Source organism: Sinohyriopsis cumingii, chromosome 12 (genome assembly GCF_028554795.1).
Source record: "Sinohyriopsis cumingii isolate HCF-2022 chromosome 12, ASM2855479v2, whole genome shotgun sequence".
Lineage (NCBI taxonomy): Eukaryota > Metazoa > Mollusca > Bivalvia > Unionida > Unionidae > Sinohyriopsis > Sinohyriopsis cumingii.
The window spans coordinates 21,227,984-21,252,458 of NC_142972.1; the positions used below are offsets into that span (position 1 = coordinate 21,227,984).

At 34.5% G+C, this 24,475-nt stretch overlaps 1 protein-coding gene across 1 annotated transcript in view; it reads right to left on the reverse strand.

The window, feature by feature from the left end:
* Window positions 1-24,475, reverse strand: part of LOC149786077 (cleavage stimulation factor subunit 2-like) — a 41,424-nt gene that overhangs the window by 12,825 nt on the left and 4,124 nt on the right. The window contains exons 2-7 of the mRNA XM_089976369.1: window positions 20,922-21,000; window positions 16,049-16,253; window positions 11,185-11,292; window positions 6,528-6,647; window positions 5,985-6,071; window positions 938-974 (exon numbers count right to left, since the gene is read on the reverse strand). Of these exons, the coding sequence (XP_089832495.1) occupies window positions 938-974; window positions 5,985-6,071; window positions 6,528-6,647; window positions 11,185-11,292; window positions 16,049-16,253; window positions 20,922-21,000 (636 nt within the window). The remainder of the gene's footprint in view (window positions 1-937; window positions 975-5,984; window positions 6,072-6,527; window positions 6,648-11,184; window positions 11,293-16,048; window positions 16,254-20,921; window positions 21,001-24,475) is intronic.

Consider the following 24,475-nt stretch of genomic DNA (forward strand, 5'->3'; position numbering starts at 1 on the left):
CACATGTAAGGAAGTACATTACTCACTAGGTGTCACATGTAAGAAAGGGATAATCGTGATGTTTAGCCTCTACACTACTCACTAGGTTTCACATGTAAGGAAGGGATAATTGTGATGTTTAGCCTCTACAGTACTCATTAGGTGTCACAAGAAGGTAGGGTTGGTGATGTTTAGCCTCGACACTACTCACCAGGTTTCACATGAAGGAAGGGTTAATGGTGGACTTACATGTTCTTTGTATGTTTCATTTTAATGATAGATGTTTACACTAACTTGTGCTGGTTTTATTGGTTTTACTGTAGACTGTAATACTATATCAGTAAAACTGTTTAATATGAACATACCCTCATAAGTGAAATCTCTGACTTCAATAACTGCTGTGCTTTTTTTAAAAGAAAAATATACTTTCTTGGTCAGTGCTTGTAATGAACAGAATTTCATTAACATTCCAACAACAATTATGATTAGCAGGTAGGTATTATTTCTCTTCAAAACAAGGGTTGCACATAATATGCTGTCTCACCTGTGATCTGTGCAATGATGCATTCACCCCACCCCCTCAAACCCCCACGCAAATCAGACCTGAAAAAACTTGATCACAAAATTTAACAAAGAATTTTAATGCCTGTGAGTTCAAGGCCATCACTGTGCTAAAGTGATATGTATGTCACACCAAGTCTTCACAGGCAAAAGAAGAAAAAAAAGAAGAAAAATGGACATAATTTAAGAGTTTCCTTTGTATGAGGGGAGGCATAGTGACTCTGTTTGCACTGTAAGTCTTGTAATCCAAGGGTTGCAAATTCAATACCAATAGAGGCTAGCCATTTCAGTGTGTCTTTGAGGAAGGAACTTGACTAACCTTTCCTTCGTGTGACAGCCAAATAAAGAGCTTTAAAGTGCCATTCAAATCAAAGTTCCATGTAATCAGTACACTTACCTGGTCCCATCGAATTTGGTGGCATAATAGGTTGATTCTGAAATAGACAAATATAAGAAAATCCGCTACACTACTAAACTTCAAAAGTCTGCTGTCTGTCATAACTAGGCCAATAACAATTACTTTCACAAACTAAATGGTTCCCCATGTAATAAAGATAAATAAATACCATTTTGGTCACTGTCCTGCAAGGCTTAGTACTTAAACTTAAGAACAAAAATATGCCTGTATGCCACAGATATGATACAATTAACGGGTATAGTTCAAAATTCTAAAAGGGCAAAAATTTTATAATTTTTTTTCTATCCAGAAAACAGTACAAATCAAACTTGACTAGGTTTTCTTAGGTTAAAACTTCATAATAAAATTTACTTAAATCCACAAAGTCCTTCTGCAGTTATTGAGCAAAAACAAAATCTGTGGTGGACATGACATGGAGAGATTCACAGACATTAGTAACACTATGTCGCTATTAGTAAAAAGGCTCATAGGAGTCATAAAAGTGTGCTACATTAAAAAATTCTTTCCAAGTCAACTTGCACATGGGCACAACAATTGATGATTTTTACTGTATATACTTGCTTACAAAGTCAAGTAAAACTGCGCGCAAAAAAGATCTTTATCTGCTGTAGCATAACGCACCTGCAGATTAGGGTCTTTGTTTTTTTGTTCTCCTGATTACTCCTAACAAACTACATGGACACAGATTTGCCAGTGTATTATGTGATGGCAAATCTGGGTCTGTGCAGTTTGCAGTTGGACGTGACTTATAAGCGATATATGGTACTCCACTTTTCAATACTGTTTCTCTGCATAAGTATCTTACGGAAATGGAGAATATATGCTTACAAGATTACAATGTTCATTTCATCTCAAACAGCACATTACATAATGTTTCATGCAAGTCCTTGTGCAAGCCAAAAATCGGGGAAGTTACTTAACCCTTTAGCTACTACAGCTGTTGTGTAGTTTCACTACTGCTGAGTGCTATCATATCAGTTGCTGAGACTACTGAGGCTGGTTGCTAGGCTGAATACTAGAGCATCATCAAGGCTGACTACAGAAACTGACAATGAAAACATGGTTACATTTATATTCATTATTTCATTAGTTTTTGCTGGATTTCAGTGAAATAAAAAACAGCTTACCTTGTATGGTGTCTGTTATTCATATATATTTCCACTTTATATTACAAAGTTGAGAGTGGTACCTCTCAAAACAGTCATTATCCACATATAATTGACGATGTATATTCCAAAATATGCCCACATCTCCATGATGTTAATTTCATACCATTTCAGCCCCAGGTCTTGCTTTTGGTCCCCCATTTTCTTGAAATAATTGTTTGTTTCTATCCCAAGCTTTCCACCAGATATACAGGAAAAAACTTGAGAGAAAAAATCGTTCTCATTGCTTAGTCCAAGCTTGATTGTTGAACCAACATGAGAATCAAAATCACTGATCTCGAACATGGGGAGGTCATAACTCCATTGTGCAAGTGGGACTATGTCTGCCTCGTCCCAGATTAAAAATCTCTTGCATCTGGTGTTGAAACGAGACTAATATCAATATCCGATCCATTTTCTAAGAATGATCTATTAAACTCTTCGATATTGCTTGCAATGAACCCTATAAAGTTGTTCATATCTGAATCGGAATCCATCTTTGTTTATCTCAACTAAATGTGTTTCATAAAATGCGGAATCCATCTTTGTTTATCTCAACTAAATGTGTTTCATAAAATGCAGAAAATCCCCGACAATGTTGTCTAAATTTAATCTCTCGGCTTTCACACTTGTATCAAAATGTTGAGTAAACAGCTTTCTCATTGGTTATGATAATCAAAAATATGTAAACTTCTGTAATTTCAACCAATCAACATTTAGTTAACATAGCAGTCATGTCCGCATAGATGCGACACTTGGGTTTTGAGAACAGCTGAACTATACGCACATAAGCGACATTGGGGTAGTAAACTAGGTTTATCGACACTGAATATATACATCAGTGGGGTTCAGGAGCTATTTTACAGGTGACGCTTAGATGCGGTAGTCGTAGCTAAAGGTTTAATAGGTAGTATTAGATTTCACCTCCCCCAACACGTAATTTTCTCATCTGAATATCTGCTTGCCTGTATGAAAAATTTACATTCCCTGGGCAGCAGGAGATGGGAATTTTTTGAACTTGTTAAGGTCACCTTATACTGAAGTATACAGTCCAATCATGGCTATGTAATCATGGTGCATTTGTACATACAAGCATAAAAGATAATTCATGACATGAAACCACAAAATGATTGATTTTCATCATGCAAGATTTAAAATGAAGGTTAAACGGAGTCAGCAACATTCAATTAAGCAAACTGAATGGATTCCAGTTACTCTGTCTGTGTTACATAAGGGACAGAGGTACATGAATACTGAGTTTTTTTTGTGAGGGACCATTGTAAAAAATGATAAGAGAATACTGATCTGATTCTTCATGATGCAACAATATCATATAATATTATCGATTCAAAACATGCTCTGACTGGAAAGCTCTCCCTGTTTTTGCTTTTGAAAGGTGACCAATAAAGACTGAAACTGTACTGCTCTGGTGTCATTTTTGGGGAAATTGTTTATTGAGAAATACTAAATATACAACAAATTAGGCATTTTAATGCAAATTTACAACTTCTGATAAACTTGTAACATGTGTGCCTGTCTAAACAGGCACTGATATTTAAGATTCTGGATGCTAAATTCTGCATGAACTCTACTATATCCAAATGAGATAGAAAGAGTGTACAAATCATCAACTCTCTGGCTAACACTGATGTAGCTATTTTTTGTTAATATAAACAGATAGGTAATTCCTTCCATTTCATTTAGAGTATGGATGCTAAGAATGTCCACATTTGTTGTTTTGCTTATGTATATAACATCACACTCAACTGTTTGTTTTATTTTTTTGTACAAAATATTCCTTTTTATGGCATGTTCTTTGCAAAGGTTTGGATACATTAATTGCAAATCAGTATAAAAGCTGTAATTCTGCTGGTTAATTAGTTGGAAAAAAACATAACTAAAGTCTGAAAAACAGAAATGTCTCACACATGGATCTGTCTCTCAGAAGATGTTATATTGACCATAGATCGATGTGTAGGGGAGTAAACCTTGAAATAGGACCTTAAGAGTCAGATATACTCTGACAATACTAGAAAGGTTTACAGTCATGATGAAAATTACCTCATTTTTAAAATAAAGGCGGGATGCATAGGAAAAAGCACAAACACTAAAATGGATAATTCTGTAACACCCTCAGACTAAACAAATTTTTACTTCCTTTAAAAAGTGCTTGTTATTGGCTGTATTGTACTTGTATAATGTTTCAAAATATTAGAGTTCCTTAGAAAGAAAGACGGTTCTAACATCACTGAAATGCAGTTACTATAGCCTTTATGAAAAAGTTGGTCCTGAGGCCACAACCTGGTTTCTTGAAATAAAGACAGGAGGTAGGCACCTGGAAGAGAACACCTGCCATAAGCCAAGTCAGGTTCTCTTATTTGCTAAGATGTGTCCTTGTATAATTGGGGGTTATGAATGCCCGTTCCATAGCTGCCAACCCCCAAATACAAAAAAACTGACTGCTTGTGACAAAAATACTGATTTTCAGGAACAAATACCGATTTTTAAAACTTTATTGCATATGTTACTATTTACAAATATACAACTATCAGTAAAGTAGGACAGTAACTTACTTAATTATTTAATGTCAAAGATGCATGTGTTGTACATGTTCCATTCGGGTGCCCATTCAGAAGGTGCAAGAGTGCAACACACTCAGACACAAGCTGTTTATAGTAGCCTTTTCCACACCTTATTTTTTTCCCAATCATTATCGATCTGAATGTATCAACTTTCATGGATGATCTCAATTCTGTGTGATTTTCTTATTGAATTGTTTTCGTTCTAGCATACGAATAATAATTTGCGATTTTACTGTTTGGAAACGTGTGAGAAATAAATCGCCAGCAACACTAGTAACTGGAAGAAGAAGGTTAATTTCCAAAAGAAATTTAATAAACCGAATTTTGATTGAATTACATCAAGGTTCTCTCTGGTATTTTTATACGTCGTTAAGTACAGAGTTGTGTAAGATGAAGCAGAAAGCTGATGTTTATTAGCTTTATCGTGCTCTTTATTTCATGGGCGCCTCCATGCCCAGTAGAGAAATCACATTACAAATTTGCAAAACAGTCTCCTTTTAATTACTAGATGGTTTCACAAATCTAAACAAGATGGCACAATTGTCCTTCCAGTTCAGTTTTCTTGTCTTTCCTGGAGAAAATTCTGAATATTCTGCTTTCCTATTCAACATGATTAGAAGTTGAATATTACAAAGATGAGATGTAGTGACATCGGTAACTGATTGCAAAATCCAATATGGCAGATAAAGACAGGCATTGTAGCCTCAATTTCGAATGAACCAATCATATTGTAGAACTGTATTCCTATATACATGTGATACATTTCTATCAGAATGGAACCGAGTGCCCGTTCTAAATTGAAAATTGCAAGGAAAATTTTTAATAATCTTTTTAAATAAATAAAAACCTACACTCATATTCAGGTCCAAAATATGGGACAAATACGGAGAAAAGAGGACACTTGGCAGCTATGCTGTTCCTGTATGCAAAACTTTTGTTGCCACTGACACAACAAGATCATCTGCAATGGTCTTATGTACAGGCAACTCAAGATCAAGAGATCCACTGCTGCACTGAGGAGAGCCAGAAGTCCTCAGATTAATTTTACCCTGGGATTTAACAAAGTAATGATATACATTTAAGCCCAAACAATAAATATAATTACATATTTTTATCACCTTTATTGACAAATTTCTTTCCTTACTGACTTAATTTTGCTTACTTTAATATGTGTTTGTCAATGACTGTGCTGTGTTTGTCAATGGGTTCACTGCAAGGATAGTAATTTAGAATATATATATATATATATATATAAAGTAGAGAGAGAGAGAGAGAAAGAAAAAGACGGGAATACCATACCTGTAAAGGATTTGGCTGAGAAGAGGGTACACCTGAAGCTGGGCCACTAGACGGTGGAATCTGATGGGTGTCTCTGTGAAGCATGGCCTAAAGGAAAACTTTTACAATTCTAAAGTGGTCAACTACAGGATATTTGTAGCAATAATGTTCATGGCCTCAGTAGGAAAGACTGAGCCCATGCTTAAATCAATATTCTGAAAATCAGAAACTGTATACTTAATATCACTGAAATAGGACACATATATTTATGTAGATAAACAAAGAAGGAGGAGGACCATCTCCTAGAGCATACATTGCACTCATTGAATTAATGTGGATTATAATGGTATTTTCATAACTGCTTACAGGTAAATCATGCTATAACATTTAATTTTCTAATAATTTATTTTGTGCTGATACATTCAATTAGGGTAATGAATTACTGTATGCATTTATATACAAGTCATGATCCCAATGCAAATTGCATAGACCCAGATCTGTCATCACAAATGCACATACAGATCTGGGTCAATACAGTTTATTATGAGTAATCAATTTTTTTACCATGGCAACTTGAGGATCAACAATTTTCATGACAATCTGTGCTTGTAAGAGAGCATAGGCAAGTTGTGGATTCTGTAGCAGCATGTTGCGTGCCTCTGTCGGGTTGTTCTGAATACATAACTGAAAAGAAAAGAAACTTTTTTTGTGGTCTGAAACTAATGTCAAGGATTCAATGAACTCTATCTACAGATTATTTATTCTCAGTTATGTCAAAGAATAACTGAACTGTGCATACAAAACTGAAACAGATTTAAATGGCAACAATTAGACAAAATCTGAGTCATATGAAAGCATGATAGGAACAAATTGATTTAATACATGCAATGTTACAGCCAAGGGTCCAAATGGCCTGTCTATAATATAAACCAGCAGTCATTTTTTTTATCTGTGAGGCATGGGAACTTACAAATGAAAACAATGCAGTAAATACTGAATGCAGTCAGTCAAGATATATGAATGCATTGGATTTCTTTTATGGATCATGTAAAAAGGGGCTCATATATATGTGAGTTGGTATAAAATAAATCTATCTATTCAGTCAACAAGGGTATACAGTCTGTTTTGTTGCAAACAACTGCTATATGGGCATTTCTCATTAGTTTGAGTAAAGAAGACTGTGATATATACCCAATCAAGTGGTAAAGTCATGAAACTTGAAGCAACTGTCATAAAAGTAACCAACATACGGGTCCACAAGACACAAGACTAGATACTAACTCTGGGTAAATTCCAATTAATACATTATGAAGAGAATGTACAATTTAAACAGAACTGATCTTGCCAGAAACCTGATTTAGGTTTAGATAATGGAAATTTACAAAAATATGACTTAATTTTTTATTGCCAAATTAAATGATTATATTCAAAATTATGTACATTTTAATTGTGTGTCATCTCAAGTAAAATAACACAAAAGCACTGGACCTAACAGTGTGTGTGTGTGTGTAAATTTCCAGGATTTTCCCAGGACGAAATTAATTTTTTCATGGTTAACAAATGACCATTACTGAATGGAATTAAAGAGCATTTTGGATTATAAAATATGCATTTTCCATATCTGAGGATGTTTCTCTTTCAACACTCTCCAAAACATGTCAGAAAAGATGATCATGTAAAAAACCACAAAATGAGTCACATGAAACAATTTGACTATATTTTCATAAACTGGCATTTAAAGCCATTTCAGTGTACAGAATACAAAGTCTATCTTTACTTTGATGACCTGCATTATGTTGCTACATCGAAACAACATAATGAGCACAACTTATTTTGTTTCCTTTCAAACCTTTAATTCTAAAGAATTCAAGAGCAATATGTATGCATGTTATACAAAGTAAACATTTCCTATCACAGTATGAAAAAACCCAATAAATGCAAAGTATTTGAATCTTATCTTGTAATAAAAAAGTTTGACCTTGAAATTATGAGTGCCAATAAAATCTCAAACAAGATTTTTCAACCAACATAAACTCCATAAGATGATTTGGTTATATATTCCATCATTTGAGGACATTTACAAAAGGGTTGATTTAAATTTTGACAAAACACCTTCAAAATTATATATTGCTGTATAAACAAGGACTGAATTTTCTGTAAAAGCAACTTGTATTCTTGTAGTTCAATAAACCAGTCCCCAAACCTGTACTGATACATGGGAACTTATCGTTTCTTAATATATAATAAAAGAGACAACAGTTTCCAATTTCTCCTGAGTTCCATTTAAGATCTGAAACCACGAAAGTTCAGCTCAGTGATTCAAAAATTTTCTAATCGGGGATCTGCCGAATATTCCAACCCCATTTTTCACATTTGGACATTTTGGATGGAGTATGGGTTCAGAGCAATTACATATCAAAACTCCTTTTTAATGTTGCTGTACAAAATTTCAATTATATAAAATGAAAGTCTATTACCTTTTGTAAAAACCAGAAAGAACATATAATTCTCAACATATTTATTTCGAGAACAACTACAAGAAACTTGGCCAGTCTGATTCATCAAAAAGAGTAGTCGGGTTCCTGCTTCGTATGCTCACTGCATGAGAGAGAGAGAGCACATGTCATCGTTGTAGTTAGTCTCAGAATAAATATAAATTTTGTGCTCTTTCGTTTTTGCATTTTTATTACAACCAGTTTCTTTCTTTTAATATTTTTTCTACAATATTTGCAAATGGCCGTTGTGAGATTCTGTGTGCTTTTGCGACATGCTATCGAAATCGCTAGTAAAAGCTCAAGTTTCATTAACACATTAGTTACATCCTCTTTCAGCAGATGAAAGACATAACAATTTTAATACTCTTGCAATTTCTGAGAAAATAATTTTCACATCTATTTCATGCAGGTATAACTTGTTTAAACAAAATTTAAGTTTGCTAGCCCATCTGCTAAGCAGCTATGCTTTAACACCACCATGTTGGCCTCTTGTGATGCAAGACTGGTTTTCATACCTTCCATAAAAAAAGAATACAGATATCGAGCTGTATATGAAACAAAAAGTCTACTAGATGAATCTAATCCACTGAGCACTTGGATTGCCTCCACAAATAAATATATGGCAAACAGCCAAATGATCATTACCGCAACCTCCTTCTGGTTAGAACTCAATCAAGTTAACTCACGATCAGATCAGTTACGACTCAATTATGTAATTGTTTTGGGCTCCATGTTGTGAAGGAAAATTCACAGGTTTTTCCCAACTTTCGTCAATATTTGAAAAATTCAAAGACTTTTCACAGTCGGGGGAAAAATATCATTTTCCCTGACTTTTTATCGATAGCGTGGGAACCCTGTGTGTGTGTGTGTGTGCATATATATACACACTTATATATATATACACAGTAGTCCCCCTCTTGAAGGCATCCCCCCTGACCAGCAGCCGCCCGCTCTTTACGGCCAGAATCCGTTGGCACCGACGAGTTTGTGTTCAAAAGTACCCCTCACGAAAGGCCACCCGGCTAACGCAACCAGCATATTAGTGCAATAATATAAAATTTACCCCTCACAAGCGGCTTCATTTTATTTTAATATGTATCCAGAACCAGTATTTTATTCATAACGTGTGCTAAGTAATCCGATTTGTTTCCCGATGTTAGGTTTTCATTACTGAAGGAAGTGTTGACTAAAGTACATGTACCACTAAGGTTAATATTATATCATTTACACCTCACGAAAAGCCACATTTATTCCATAAAGCTCAAATTTTAATCCAACAAAAGGGTAAGTACATGTAATCTAATTAGCCTTACTGCTGTGTTATCATAAGATGTCCGGTTTAGTCACTCTGAGAGTCTGATAATTGTTAAGATTACAATTATTGAACAGTAGGAACAGCTGAGAAGTGGCAGTATCGATGTACAATACCCAAGTCAGCAGGAAAATGGTTTGATAGCCTTTATGGCTTCCTTTAGTAAGATGTTGAGCTTGTTCACTTTGATAATTAGTGGCTATTACTACTGACAATAATTGTCAAAATTACAAATCCTAACGGTCGCGAGGTCAAATCTGCATGCTGTTAATGGTACATATCGAAGCCGTTTTGGCTTCTCTCAGTGTAAAGAAATGTATAAAAACAATATGGTACCAGACTGCAACTAACAAATCACGTGACAAGATCACTTCCTTTAAAAACACATGGCAATTTGTTTAGATGCATACAAAATTGTTTTATCATTAATTTAGTTGGCAACATGAATAACTTACTGCAAAAAGATCAACATGTCATCGAGGAAAAGAAAAATTCTCAGTTTAGAAGTGAAAGTAATTCAACTCACAGCGGGAGGTGGGAGGGAGGGGGAGGAGGAGGAGGATCCTTGCAAAAAACTTATGTCAGAAGGACTCAGATAAATAATACTGTAAAAGATAAGGAAACAATTATGCAGAAGTGGGAAGGTGAAATAGACGGAGAAAGGAAGATTGTTTGAGCCTGGAGATGTTTGTATCCTGATTTGAATGACAAGAAAAAGCAACAATTTTGTCAGCTGAATTGGGATATGACGACTTTACTGCAAGTAACGATGGTTGCACAGATTTCAAGTGTGACACAATATTAAGTTTTTCTGTCCTTAGTGGAGAATCAGCTGATGTTAATAATGAAGTTGTCGAAGATTGGAACAAAAGACTAAACGATATATGCAGGGGATATGACAGCAAGGATAATTTTAATTTGTGATGAGACTGTTTTTTTTATTTTATAGACTGTTACCAAGAAAGTGACAGATGATGTGATCTGTAACATAATTATAAAGACAGTTTTTAAAACTATATCAATGGCTTGAAAATGATGAAACAGTTTGTTTTACATTTATTTCACAACGTGCATATGATCTTTTTAATAAAAATATTAAATGTTTTAGAACTGAATGTACTTGTGACTTTCTTCATATGTATTTACTATTTGCATTTGTCATCCCCCTCTAGAAGGGCCACCCTCATTATAAGGCCACTTCCCTGCTGCAATAGGGATGGCCTTATAAGAGGGGGACTACTGTATATGAACACTTTTAAGATTATATCATGCTGTGGCAGTTAAGGTAAACATTATGGTAGCTAATCCAAGTTTATCTGATGATGGGAATTAACCTGCACAATCTCATTTTGAGTCTGACACTAACCTCCATGTCTTCTTTTTTTAAGGATAATATTACTTATAATCTTTTTACCTTCATCTGTTTCATCAGTTCAAACATTTGCTCGGGTGGCAAACTAGCAACAGCCTTTGAGATTGCTTCAGGAGCTTTCTCTGGTTCCACTGCATCACCATATGGACTCTGAAAAGATCAAGTCAACATATTTTAAGTTTCTCATATTTTCACAAGTATAAAATCTTGTCAAAAATGAGCTCAGACATCATGAATACCTTGCCACTCCATCCCTGCACAACTCTGTAGCCAACTGTACATTAGAATCTGGAACAGCTAATGGACAAATTTCATTAAAAATTACTTTAACATTCATACTAATCAAACAAATTTATGATTCAAATGGTCACTAATGGTCAAACTGAGGGCACATAGATATATCAGGGAATGCAGTGGTTTGAAAATCCAATCTGTGGTAAGCATGTAATATGTACAAATTCATCATGCATAATTTATTCATCAATGATGGCTTAATTCACATTGCTTTCATTGCTAATATCCAAATATATAATTTGCCAGGAACAGCCCACTTGTTTTACTATTTAAACTTGCTGAGGGTAGCAATTCCTTAATTTATTCAGCCATGACCTCAACAACAGACCCATTGCATGTATATTTCTGCAATTTTGAAGCCAACATACTTATCTGCAGTCCTAGACGGATGGGTGGATGGTCGAACATACAGTACAATATGTGGACATCTGAAATGATGAGTCATGGAAACAGCTCTAGTACAGCTCACATGTATTTTTGGAACACCATGCAATGTGGTGGGGAACTTAACCCCTCAACTTTCACTCCATGATAACATTTTGCAACAGAGCAATCAAATACTTAAAAATCACCACAATGCCTTGGCCGGCTTGCTGATGGCATCTACATTGTGGAGTGGCTGATCGGCATTACTGACTGATATTTGAACAGCCAATCAATAAAGACCACCAATGGAAAGCCTGTTGTCATGAGTGATTGACAATCAAATACCATTTCAGCAATCAGTGATCATATATATGGACAACAGAAATTAATTTTATAAGTCTTTCATATTTTGTACATTGAAAACGCGTAAGCACTGACTGGACAAGACACCCACCTAGTTGAGCTCCTCTTGAACAGTGTAAATTTATCCTACTGTTTAAACGTGAAAAGCAATCCACTAAAGAAGGGACATTTAAATTCCTGATAGCAGCAGATTCTGTTTGAAAATGCAAACAACAAAAAATGAAACAATGAATTAACACTTAAATGCGAACCTTGTGTTTAGTCCTTAAGCAGTAATGGCCTAGTTATGAGACTGAATATACATGCAAAACCATCAACTAGTTAAATTCTTGAATGGATATGTACTGTAAGTGACTGGCCATTTAATTTTATGGGGCTAAAATTATTATTTCCGAATGTGGAATTTTTATTTCATTTATCACATGATAATCTGGTTTCAAGTAAAGCAAAGAATGGCATAGTGGCCTTTTCTATACCACAAATCAGAGTAAGATAATAGTTTTCAAGCACACATCCCCTTTAGAAATTTAAATGGTCTCTCCCTAGAAAAGACTTGGCTTCAATGAGTATTCAGCAGAAATCAAGGCAGTGACCATTGTAAACACTGTTCTAAAATGTTAACAGAAGGTGTCAATTTCAGCATGGGAAAGGTGTGTTTCTATCACATGACTTGGCACTTAATACATGTGGCTGAAATTATGGTTGAGTCATTAACAACGGAAGTTTTACTGATTGACATTTGAACAGTCAACCAATGTGGACCACCCATGGAAAAGATCCAAATGTCGTGTGATTTAAAATCAGATACCATTTCAAGTATCAAGTGATCTTAATTTCTATCAAATATATTGGGACAGTACAAAAACAAAGTAAAATAGTCTTTATATTCTGCATATTTAGAGAAGACTGATCGACTTCTTTTGCAATATGTTTACACTTTTACTTTATTCAAAGAATACTGAACAAATTTATGCAATGACTTGACAAGGGGCACACCATTAAGATCTTCTCTTGAACAGTGTCAATTTATCTTGCTGTTTAAACATGAAAAATAATCCTCTAAGTATAGACAATTTAATTCCAGTTAACAGCCAATTGTTTTTTTTTTTAAAAAAAGCCCAACAAAGACAAAAGCAAATTCTGAAATTATGAACCACATAATGACCCATATACAAAGCTGAATATACACACTTGTTCAATTTTAAATACATGTTTACTGCAAGGCCATTTAAGTTATGGGGCTAGATTGTTCTTTCCAACTGGGAGATTTTTTTGTTATTTCATTCATCACAGGATAAATTTATTTCAAATAAGAAAAGGAATGCCATGGTATCCTTTTTATAATACAAATCTCAAGTTTAAATAACCCCTCAATACCCATGTGACTGAATGTTAGAAGAAATAACACAATATATTACTGGGAACTTGTCAGGGCCAGATCACCCCCCCCCCCTCATAAATAGTACATATAACACAAATGTAGTCACTTGTCTCTTGAAATTAATCAGTTTATTCTTGCACACATTTATTAGGTATAATGCATATTTTGAGTAAACAGACACACATACTTTTACCTTGGTGCCCTTACAAGGAAATTTTGGAAACATCCCCCCAACACCTAACACTTGACCTGATCCAGCCCTGATTCATTGTGCTAAATGTTCCTGAAATAGATCCATTAGCATTTTTTCAAGTTTTTGTTTTGTTTTAAGAGGGTTCCATAATATGCATGGGGACCCGAGTGGCAGAGTGGTCTAAAGTGCTCTATGTTACGGATCACTGCCATCTCACCTCTATCTGCATGGGTTCGAGTCTAGGATTCAGCCAATGTGGGTATGTGAGAAAGCTTGCCAGTAGCTTCTTGTGGGTCGGTGGCTCTTCTCTGGGTTTTTTCCGGGTTCATCCTCCACCATTAATACTGGCCACCATGCATAGACTATCGTGTGCTGGAAAATGGCGTTAAACCCCACAACAACAACAACATAATATGCACAAGAGAGCACTAAACCAATCTAAGACAGATGCAGAGATCAAACTTGGTATCACTGCCACTAATAGGTCTTTTATTTGCATAAAGAAATTACATCATGTGAGAGAAATACAAATTTATGTCATCATTTTATCAATTGATTGAGAGATACGAAGAATCAATCCCATGTCTTCCACTTAATCTATTTGAGCTGCAAAGCAGTATACCAAAAACATAAATCATCTAAATACTATTTTAAACAATTGGCCTCCATGTTTTATTTTTTTTGTCTCAATAGCCAAATACTCTAATAGTCACAAACAGACATCTGCATTGAGAAAATTAAACATCTTAGATCCATAGTACGATTAGGTTATTGATGCATCACTTCCATATGACTGATTAGGTTTTTTATATCATAATAAAAATGTTTTTATATTTTTCCTTACAAGAACAAACAAATAATAGAACCATGCAGAATGTCTTAAATTTCTTTTAACATTTAAGAATTGAAAATTTTCAGCATTATTATTCATTTCAAGAATATGTTGAGGTCAGATAATTAGAAACAATTACTAAATTTAAGCTGTTAATGACAAGGCTGTTGTTGTTGTTGTAGGGTTTAACGCCATTTTTCAGCACACGATAGGCTATACATGGCGGCCAGTATTAATGGTGGAGGAAGAACCCGGGTAAACCCGGAAAGAACCACCGACCAACGAGAAGCTACTGGCAAGCTTTCTCACATACCCACATTGGCTGAATCCAAGACTCGAACCCACGCAGACAGAGGTGAGATGGCAATGATCCATAATGGAGAGCGCGTTAGACCACTCAGCCACTCGGGGCCCCGTGACAAGGCTGTAATTGGAGGTGCAAAGTACAATGCACCAAGTCAGATGGCTTCATATTAGAAACGCACATTTCCCATGCTGAAATTGACATAGCCTTCTGATACTAAAAGTTTATAACATCCACTCTAGGCAATTCTTTATTAGGGAGAGACCATTTGAGTTTCCAAAGGGTTATATTATTTGAACTTGTTTTTATCTTGTGATGAATGAAAGAATAAAAAATACCCCAACTGGACAGAACAAAAAATTAAAAGACAAGTCCCATACAGTATAAATGCAGTCAGAACTGAAATAAAGTTCAAAACTGTGTACATGTATACTCAGACTGTACATACTCGTGACCGGGTCATTAATTTCCCAGGATAAAAACATGCGGTTCGCATAAAAGTGTAAATTCAGTGTTTTCAGTTAAGTTGGGGTCTTTTTAACAGAAGTGGCTGTAATCGGGAATTTAAATATACGTACCTCAGAGGAGACTTTTCATTTTAAACAATAGGATAACTTTGCCCTGTTCAAGAGAAGATCAACAAGTGATTACATAAGTTTGTTCAGATTTCTTTGAATAAAGTGAAAGCATATTCTTGTTGCAAAAGGTGTCTATCAGCCTTTTGTAAATGAAAAAATGACAGTAGTATTAGTACAGTTTTCGAGGCATTGCGACTTTATGTTAATATTATCTAAAATTTGATTTGGCATTATACTTATTACATAATCTTCATACGAACAAGGACATGTATATAATCATCTGATAACACTGTAGATAAACTGGCGCCTCTCTCTCTCTCTCTCCATAAACCTCTAAAGAACATGCTTGCTGTGGTCATATAGTAAACCATGTCCACTCCTCAGTGGTCATCTCCACTGACTCTGCAAGAAAGCGTGGTGTAAGAGCATTTATTTGCAAGCTGCTGTGGCAGCTCTGTGGTGGAGTTTTTTTCCTTTTAAACCCTCTCCACCCCCAACATGATGTGTCAAGTTATGAAAATACACATGAGCTGTACTGTATATTAAAATTACAAAATTATCCCCATTTAAATATCTCCTGCTCAAGATAATTCACCTCTATCAGTGGACCTCCTAGAGCCTGCTGCATGCCCTGCATGTCATCCTTATTCTGCTCACCTGCTGCCACACCCACACGGAGAGGACGCCCATTGAAGTCATAGTTGTTAAGGTTGCGCAGGGCACTTTGGGCTGTCTCAAGATCCTGGTATTCACAGAATCCATAGCCTTTGGGCTTTCCAGTCTCCCTGTCATACACTAACCTACAAATTAGGATGAAATACCTGATAAATGTTTGCTGGTGCCATATGCACATTTGATCAATAATTGGCAATAAAAAGTTACATCATCCATTAAACTCAAGGTAGCAGAAAATGATGAGCACTAGGAGAAATTTTATTCCATCAGAGGTTTGTCGCTGCTATTAAATAATGAAGGAATTTATAGCTTTCATGTACAAGAAAAAGTTCACTCTCATTTAAACCCTGTCCACATGAGTCATACTATACTGCCAAAGAGCAAGATTGCCTTATAATGAGGTACCGTATTTTCCGGCGTATGAGTCAATACTTTTTGACTTGAAAGTTCAGTCTTCGTCTTATACTCCGAATCGGCTTATATATGGATTGTGTCATTGAAATTCCATCGACATATATATGGATTACAGTATGCTACTGACATTGCTCTATAACTGGCATAATCGAAAACAGGTCACATAGAAGTACAAATTCATGTTAAATTACTATGTCAATAAATTGTCATAAACTAATATGACTGTGTTTATGTTTGTAAGTTTTGTCATTATTTATTTTGCATTCTGCATGTTTTTTCTTATTTCTCAAACATAAAATAAAAGAAAACAATTTACTGTACCGGTAAAAACTTCACCAGGCCAGTCTATACTCTACAGTGTACTGTACTAATTCAAAGCATATTGTTTGTTCCTAAAAAAAAGATATGAAATAACTGGTCCATTAATATTTGAATTTCCAGTATAATGTTGGACACACGTGAGCAATTACCGGCATAGCTTTTTAATTGATCCAATTGATCCTACAAAGGGATGTAATCCATATTAACTCGAGCGTTCTATGTTTATTTATAAAATAATGATTATACAGGTTGTTGATAAATTGGTCTTTGTTTTCAACAACAATCAAAGCCAGTTACTGCAATTGTTTAGACCTTGATATTGGCTTTAGCTACCGATACTAGTTACCATATTGCCGGTACCCCATTGTTCTTTATCATTAATCCACATCAATTACGCTACCTGTTTTTAATATCAATGGGATTAAGTACAACAGAAAATGATGCCCACTCCCTTCTCTAGATGTAAATAATGAATTTAGCCATGGGCATTGTTTTCATTGCTATAGTACGGGCACATTTTAATGAGTTCGGTATATTTTGATCAATCTTTTCATAGCATGCACAGCCACGTGGCTCTTGTTGCAATGGATATCATAATTAAAACAAATATGGTTTAAACTAAACTAAAATCAGATATATTGTGAGCGCGCGCGTGCTTGTGTGTGTGCGCACGAGAGAGAGAGTGAGAGATGAAAAAAATTGTCCGTGTACAAGATCGTTCTTTTATTCAGGGCGGTTTTTATTTGCAGCTTTTGCAAAGAGAAAAAAGACGGTATTTTGAGTTACCTGACGATTGTGATAATCCTCATGTATTACGAGCCTACTATATTCCATTATTAATAAACACCTCTAAATCAACAATTTATTCTTGTTTTAATTACAATGTACATTGTCACAACAACCACATGGCTATGCAGTGTTATTTACACGGTAATTAAACATGCTTAGCACTTTGGCTATAACTGAAACCAGATTGAGGGCAAGAATCGACAGAATAGGTCAAATCAGTGAGGCTGCCAGTAGGGAAATGAGGCTTTTTTTAGGGAAATGAAAATCTGTCAACATTTTACTGAAGTCATTGTCCATACAAAATTTGTTATAAGGACAAGAGATCATACCCATTACTTTGTATTCAAACTCGCCAATAAAGATAATAGTGGGGTATAGCATTGAATAGATTAGTAATAAAATGTTAATTATATCCAAGTCCAAACAGAACAAACACTTAAAAAATAGTATATGTATATATATATATATATGAATCGATTTAACGGAGTCCGTGACTTTCAAACTTACGATAGAAAATGACAAGTTTGTATAAGTTACGTTCGTAACTACAGATAATAAAATGAACTACAACATGGATGTGCTTTCAATTATAATAAGACAAGCATGGACTGTTTATTCAGCTGTGTCAATTGATAACAAAATACAGCAGTTCAGAAGTAAAATCACAAGCATGTTAGCATCGGTAATGCAATTTCATGATTGCTGGTAATATGGAATATCATACAATGATACCATCAATATTCATGCAACCGGAAGTTACTACCGGTAGTACAAAATACAAAGCCAAGTTATTGACCTGGTATTGTCTTATACTCCAAATCGACTTATATATGGACGAAGGATGGAAAATTTACAAAATTGGTCAATTCGACTTATACTCCGCATTGACTTATACGCCAGAAAATACGGTATATGACACAAATGTTTCTAATCCACCTTAATGAAATCGGATTCATGATCATGCTCACCTTATAATTGGAACCCTTTTATAATGAAGGGAATTATAGAGAGAGAATGAAGGGAATAATAGAGAATTACGAAACTTTACAAAAGCATAAAAATATTTATAATCTGCAATAAACCTGTTGCATACACTTCCACTGTCAATGTAATCACAAGAAGACAGTAACTATTATACAATAGTTGACCATCCAAAAAGCAATCCACTTTTTCCATCATGGATTCTGTGCATTTTCTGCACTGCACCAAAACAACAATGTGAAGATCATAAAATCGTTATTTTCTACATAAAATAGTCAGGTGTTTTAATGTTTATTATGCACAATGCAGGGTTGTGCTGTGATAAGTGACAAGGATTTTTAATGATGCTTTAACAATTTTTCAGTAATAATGCAGGGGTCAAGCTAGATTTGAATTTTAGGGAGAAGTGACTTCTCCTTTTGGTCATAACAGGGAGAAGTGGGAGTGTTGTTTTTGTTCTATTTGAATTATGCTGTCTAATTCCCAGTATGAATATTTGCATTTAACATTGCTTTTCATATTCAGTGTATTTTGGCAATGACTTGAAAAAAAAGAGAACAAAAGAAGCTATATGTTGTAAAGAATTTTAACTGAGTAACTAGATTACAGTATTGTAATTGCAAGTTAGTACAAATGCTTAATCAATTTTTTTCTTATACTTTCTGAAAGTTCATTATAAAATGGCATCTAAAAAGATTTCTAGACTTGCTTGAAACAACCCTGCACCATGTACATGACAGAAAAGGCACACACCTTTCAGATCATACTGTTCATCCAAATTTCTTTGTTGCTGATAAAACTTTACCATAACTGTTCGCAGACAATACAATGAAGAATCAAAGTCAGGATATGAATGAACTAAACCCTTTTTTCAACTGAAATGACACAGCCAACATGCTAGTGCATCTATTTTTAGAAAGAGTTTTTTTTAAATGTAACCACTCACTTTATAGCTTCATTACAACAGTCCATTGATAGAATTGCAAATGTAAGATTGTTATTGCTGTTGTTGGGTTTAACGCCATTTGTCAGCACAAGATAGGCTATACATGGCCCCAAGTGGCCAAGTGGTCTAAAGCACTCACCATTACAAATCATTGCCATCTCACCTATGTGTGGGGTCAAGTCTCGGGTTTGGCCAATGTGGGTATGAAAGAAAGCTTGCCATTAGCTTCTTGTGGGTCAGTGGTTCTTTCCAGGATTTTCCCGGGTTCTTCCTCCACCGTTAATACTGGCCGCCATGTATAGCCTATCTTGTGCTAAAAAATGGCATTAAACCCTCCAACAACTTCCCAAAACAGCAATGTCTAACATTATGGTTCCTAACAGATTTTTATCAAGAAAATAATGTACACACGGCAGTTAAAATATTCATGTTACCGATTTTATTCTTAAAACTCAAATTGCTATTTACATAAACTATAGTTTCGAAACACATGTATGTTTTTATCATCAAAGGATAACGTGCAGAAATCAGGCAGCAATAGTTGCTAACTTACTCAGGAAATGGTTAATGGTCAATCAGCTATCAAAACACATGTCTGTGCATGCAGAAAGAGTTTGTCGGAGTAAATGATATCAACACCAACTATTTGAAGCATATATTTTGCCATGAGCAATATATAACTTGACTCTGGAACAAACCTAGCCAAGGCGAGGGAGCATCTCAAAAGGACCATCACTAAAAGTTCCTCAAAAAAAGATCACAGGGCAAAGTTGTTTTCACGTTCCTATCAGAAGAAGGCAAAGTTTTTAGATGACTTAGTCGCCCACTTCACCTGGTAGCGTGGCCCCTGACAATGTAGGTGTTTTTTCTTCAATCTACCTAGTAAACTAGAGTGGACCACAAGCCTCTAAACCATTAGTGAAGTAACCTTGTTTCTTAGGACACAAAAGAACATGATGAGAATTAACCAGATGAAGAAAGAAACATTTCTTTGCATTAAGCAATTTGATATACAAGAATTGCTGCAAATCACATTAAACAATGATAAAAAATGTAAGCGACATTTGCAAGTGATAATTTCAAGATTGCATCAACAAATGTAAAATCTACCTTGAAAGGAATTAATTATTAGATCTAGAATATAAATCACTGGAGGTAAATAATAGAACAAATAGTACCAGACATTTGGTGGAGAGCTGACGACTGAATTTTATTTCATAAATGGAGAATGTAGTCCTTTTCTTGTACATATAGCTTATATAGAACTCAATACATTTCTCTAAAGCAAAATCTGGAATTACAGTAAATACCCTAGCTCTGACCTATATAAGGACATGGTTACCTGAAACTGACAACAGGTCCAGCTTGTGTAAATATATCTTTCAGCTGCTCTTCTGTTGCTTCATATGGAATATTGCCAACTGGTGATAAAAAAAACAAGAAAAGACGTCTATGAAAAATTATGCTTTTCAATACAAATCTAGTCAGAACCTTATATCTTGTACATAAACATTTTCTAATGTACTGCCAATAAACTACTATTTGATGCTCTTAGGTTAATCAAGGGTTGTAACTCCACATAATAAGGACAAAATCTGTTCATTATCAAATTTATACAAATCTTTATGAGACAAGTTTTAAATAAAATCTGGATCAGTGCAAAGAAAAATATGGATTCAACAATACTAAAAAGTCATTTTAATGCATATTCTAATCTGATCAAGGGATATACGTCTAAACAATGTGAACAGAACTTCTCCAGGACAATGGAAATGGTCTCCTCATAAGAAGAAATTTTTATTAAGTGGAATAAAACAAAAAAGAAGTAGGTGTAAACCATTAAAATTTGGACATTTCACATGGTAGGAAAGATGGGGTTCAAATTTTTGTATTTATGGTCACTGAAAATGAATGAACAAATATTCAGACAGATATGTCCAGTGCATCCCATATTTTAACACTTTGGGGTTTACACTGACTTCTATATTTGCCTGGTGCTTCAAGCCATCTAACTTTTACCATGAATCTGCTTTGTAACCATATTCTTCCCAAGTCTTTTTTAATTTCATTTTCAATAAGGCATTTATTCCAAGTGATCTTTTTGTATTGATTAAAAAAAGTGAACATGAGCAAAGTCTACATCAATGTATGCAGATGAGGCAATAATTCTCTTGCTTTTAACACTTTTCAGTTTTAATGCTCCAAATAAATTGTAAAAAATAGTTTTATCAATTCATTTTCTGTATATAATGGTGGATTAAGCAATGCTGAGAATAAATTAATATAATGGGTAAAAATCAATGATTTGATGAGTTACTTTTTTGATAAGGGCAGATTTCTCCTAATCCAATAACCCAGCTGTTTTGTAACAGCTTTTAATTTATTCACACAATTTAACTCAAGCATATCATCTAGGTTTCAAGAGAATTCTGTTCCTAAAAGTTGAAAAAAGTTGTCCAAGTGATTTCAATGTCTGGTCATATTTTTCTTTTGAAATTTTGTTCCTTCTTATCCAAATGGCTTTTCATTTAATACATTATAATGCAAATTATAGACTGATGCAAAAGCAAACTTTTCAGTAAATTGTGTTCATTTTAATGAAAAATTTATATGAGTGTTATATAAATTATACAGCGCATAAACTATACATATATTTTATTTATATTACATACAAACATATTTTTCTTTTGAAATTTTGTTCCTTCTCTTATCCAAATGGCTTTTGATTTAATACATTATAATGTAAATTATAGACTGATGCAAAAGCAAACTTTTCAGTAAATTGTGTTCCTTTTAATGAAAAATTTATGAGTGTTATATAAATTATACAGCGCATAAACTATACATATATTTTATTTATATTACAAACACATATTTTTCTTTTGAAATTTTGTTCCTTCTCTTATCCAAATGGCTTTTGCTTTAATACGTTATAATGTAAATTATAGACTGATGCAAAAGCAAACTTTTCAGTAAATTGTGTTCCTTTTAATGAAAAATTTATGAGTGTTATATAAATTATACAGCGCATAAACTATACATATATTTTATTTATATTACATACAAACACATATTTTTCTTTTGATATTTTGTTCCTTCTCTTATCCAAATGGCTTCTGATTTAATACATCATAATGTAAAATATAGACTGTTGCAAAAGCAAAATTTTCAGTAAATTGTGTTCCTTTTAATGAAAAATTTATACGAGTGTTATATAAATTATACAGCGCATAAACTATACATCTATTTTATTTATATTACATAACAAGCACATATTTTCCTTTCAATGGAGTTAAGATTAACTATAAGCAATTGTGTACTGACTGAGTGAATGAACTCTTAACATCCATGCCCAGTATGTCTGCTACAAAATGTAGTTCTTTTCCTTTGGTGGCTATCTACAATCCCTTTTGCGGGGCCCCAAGTGGCCAAAAGCACTCTCCATTATGGATCACTGCCTCTCACCTCTGTCTGCACCGGTTTCGAGTCTCGGATTCAGCCAATGTGGGTATGCAAGAAAGCTTGCCAGTAGCTTCTTGTGGGTCGGTGGTTCTTTCCGGGGTTTTCCTGGGTTCTTCCTCCACCATTAATACTGGCCACCATGTATAGCCTATCGTGTGCTAAAAAATGGCGTTCAACCCCACAACAACAACAATCCCTTTTGCAGAATCCTAAGATGGTTGTTTTCTAGTATTTCAGCAGCTATTTTCATTCCTACTGATTAAAAAAAATAGTCACTTATAATTTAAATATTAACAATGGTTTTAATGATGAAAGTAAAGCACTAAAAACACTCAACCATTCACCTACTGGCTAATGTATGGCAATGAATGTGGACTATAAACTAAGCAAAATGAGGAACCAGGTAATTCAAAGATTTTAAGGTATTTACAATTGATCTAAGTCATTATTCTGCTTTAATTAACATTATTAACAACCAAAAAATTGTTTTTATCCTACATCTCTCTCTTCTCCCTTTCCACTGGTCAGTTTACCACCATTCATATGTCCAGAGACATAGTTGCATTAAACAGGCAAAAAAGTATTTTGCTACAATGATCCAGAGAGAGAATGTGGTAAAACTGATATACTAACAGATCAACAGAGAATAGCCATAAAATCATTCTTGTTCTTTACCATAATGACATTTTTGTTATTGTAAATCCCTATGTTTCTCTGTTGGCAGGGGGCCAGCAGAATTATTTTTTGGGGTGGGTGTAGGGTACAAACATGGAATGGTCAGCTATTTTTATAGATGTAGGCCAAAACATGTTTAGCAGAGAAATCTATGTAGGTGCCATTATTGTTGGTCAATAAGTGTGCTGAGAGTGGCTCTTCATACATTTTCATATTTCAAATAATAGGTTTTTAGAACTTTATTATATTTAAGAACAAATATTTTTTAAAAAAACAAAACAAAAAACCCCTAACAGCCTTTAAACAGATTACAGTATGTGTGCCAAGTAACCAAGAAATTTACTGTATAGTGTTGACAGGCTAATGCAACTCTGACTCACTGATATTATGAACAATGTGGATAAATCCCAACACACTCTTACGATGAAGCAGGTTCTTGTAGGCTACTCATTGGAAGTTCAGTTTCAAAGATCAAAATTTATTTTCTTTTTCACTCCAGATTTATACATATTTTGTCCCTTATGCAAAGGGGGGCAGGGTGTATAAGGGAAAGCAGAAAGGGTTGCGATGAAATTGTCCACCATGTTAAATTCTTTTAGAAAACAGGGATTATTAATATCTTTGTTATTTTCTTATGTTGCTAATGATTAATCAGTAGAAATTCATCACTGATCTATAGAATCAATAGCAAACAGCTGAGGGGCCCCGAGTGGCTGAGTGGTCTAAAGTGCTCTCTGTCACCAATCACTGCCATCTCAC